This window comes from Austrofundulus limnaeus, unplaced genomic scaffold (assembly GCF_001266775.1).
Source record: "Austrofundulus limnaeus strain Quisiro unplaced genomic scaffold, Austrofundulus_limnaeus-1.0 Scaffold2386, whole genome shotgun sequence".
NCBI classification, from domain to species: Eukaryota; Metazoa; Chordata; class Actinopteri; order Cyprinodontiformes; family Rivulidae; genus Austrofundulus; species Austrofundulus limnaeus.
The window spans coordinates 1-2,178 of record NW_013954788.1 but is presented as its reverse complement, the minus strand read 5'-3'; the positions used below and the strand labels follow the sequence as shown (position 1 = coordinate 2,178).

Genomic DNA, 2,178 nt, shown 5'->3' with positions numbered 1-2,178 from the left:
AAGTGTAGGAGTAATTCTTAAGTTTCAGTCTTAGAGCTGATTTGTGACACCTGGCTGTGCCGCGAAGCTGATCCTGGATGACATTAGAAAAAAAAACCTGACATGGACCAATCACTGCCTCGGATTTCATGTTCAAGAAGATTCTGAGTGGAAAAAATGTGAAAATCACAAGTTCACAATAAGCACATTAATCTTCATACATAAGTTGTACTGATTACATGGATTTTCAGCACATTTCACTATGTTTTACATGCACACAGAAATATAGAAAAAAAATCTGATTTAAAAAACTCAGCTTCAATATTTTTTGTCTCAGAGCTTGAGGAAATGTTAAGAGCCGTCTTAACTTTTCAGGAGAGTAAGAGTGATTCTTAGTCTGAAGAGTTGTGATAACTGGTTTACACTTAAGTCTGACAGTAGAAGCAAATTTAAGACATTTTCAGCACCTAAGTCTAAAAATCCACTCTAAGAAGTTTGATAAGTACGAGTCCAGATCTACAAATCAGATAAAAGGAAATTATTTTAATAATGAGCAAGGAAAAAAAAGTAAAAGAAAATGTGACATGAAGGGGCTGAAACCTTAAGAGTTTTTTGTATTTAAAGAGTTTATAAAACTGATGTAAAACACAAAGACTCTAAGGCTGTGTTCACACTGCAGGCAACAGGGATTCAATCTGATTCTGTTCAAAGCTGGAACTAAATCAGAACCATCTGATGTTTCTCACAGACCTCAGTCTGAASGCTCAGGGCTCAGTGGACTACAGGGATCCAGATGGATCTGGATCTTCTTCCCAACATCCTGCAGTCTAAACTCTGCWGGTCYTCAGCTGCAGAACASAARTCTGGTTGTTTCTTTTTGAAACGACTGAAGACAGAACTGACTGCTAACAGCAGTAGAGCAACACGTTGGACCAGAACCAGGCTGGACTGTTCTCTTCTCCAGACGTGGCCTCCTGCTCCTGCAGGCAGGAAGCAGCTGAGGGAAACAATGGAGCAAACCATCACAACAGACCATAATGCAACTGGTTGTGAYGGGTCAACACATGCTAACATGTAGCATCCAKGTTTACAGCTGTAAAGYCTGYGCAGAGTGTGACATCATTCTGCTTCAGGACTGTCTGATGGAGGTCATTTCAGTTAGAAYGGTACTGAACACACAGAAACCTCTGAACTGGGTCTTAAAACCTGCCGTGTGAACAGAACCTGAGGAAAGACAAGCAGAGGTTTGGAGCACATGGTTAAAGGAAACTCTTYTAAAGGACAAAAACAGATTGATCTCATCAGCAGACGTCCTTCTGCTCCACGCACATACACCTCTGGCCATGATCTCCTGGTAAAGACTCACAAAGACACCTGTTCCCTCAGACGTCCAGGTGAGACAGCAGGACACTACACCTGTGAGTGAACATAGCATGTGTGTTGTGAAGAGACAGACAAACAGGCTTCAGTAGTCCAGGACGGCAGGATGGATTCAAGCAGGRCGAGTCAYCATGGACTCGTCCTCTTTCAGGGTGAAAACTAAACTGAACCGGAGCCAGGCTGGACCCAAGCAGTCCCCCTCAGAGGGTCCAGGTCCACGTGTTACCAGCTGAACAGAGAGTTGTGTCCGAGCGTCATGAAGTAAATCTGACTGCTGCCTCCTGACTGCACCGAGGCAAAGAACACCTGCAGTGAAGAGGAAAGGTCAGGGCTCGCTCTGAAACACGTCACAGCCTTTGATTTGTTACAAATAGAAAACTGTCTCTCTCACTCTCACCTTGTCGTTCCTCTCACACAAGAACTTCAGCTTCTGGGTCTTTTTGTGCATRAAAACTCCTTCCAGGTTCCCAGTGTTGGCCGACCTCAGCTCTATGGCCTTTTCTCCCCAACCCATCACCTGGTTGGACTGCAGGTAGGCTGCAGGGACAGACAGGAGGACAGGAGGAGACCAAGGTTTCTGCACGTGTCTCTGAACAAATATTTACAGAATAAAAGAAGCTTTTTGTTGCATCCTGACCCACAGACTGTCTCTGCAGAAAACCTTTCAAACTAGTTCTCAACACAAACATGATATTTCACTTTGGAACAACTACAAGTTTCTGCATCTTCAGTTCTTCCTGTAATTACCGTATTAATTCATGTATAATATGATCTCATGTATAATATGATCTCATGTATAATACGATCTCATGTATAATA

General features: G+C 43.0%; 1 protein-coding gene across 1 annotated transcript; it reads right to left on the bottom strand.

Moving 5' to 3' along the window:
* Positions 1–92: 92 nt before the first annotated feature.
* On the bottom strand, positions 93–1,896 carry LOC106510906 (mitogen-activated protein kinase kinase kinase kinase 4; the record flags this gene model as incomplete). Its single annotated transcript, XM_013999639.1, is given in 2 exon segments — positions 93–1,665; positions 1,757–1,896. Coding segments are annotated over 2 exon segments (224 nt in total), but the record flags the coding sequence as incomplete, so codon positions are not given.
* Positions 1,897–2,178: the final 282 nt, after the last annotated feature.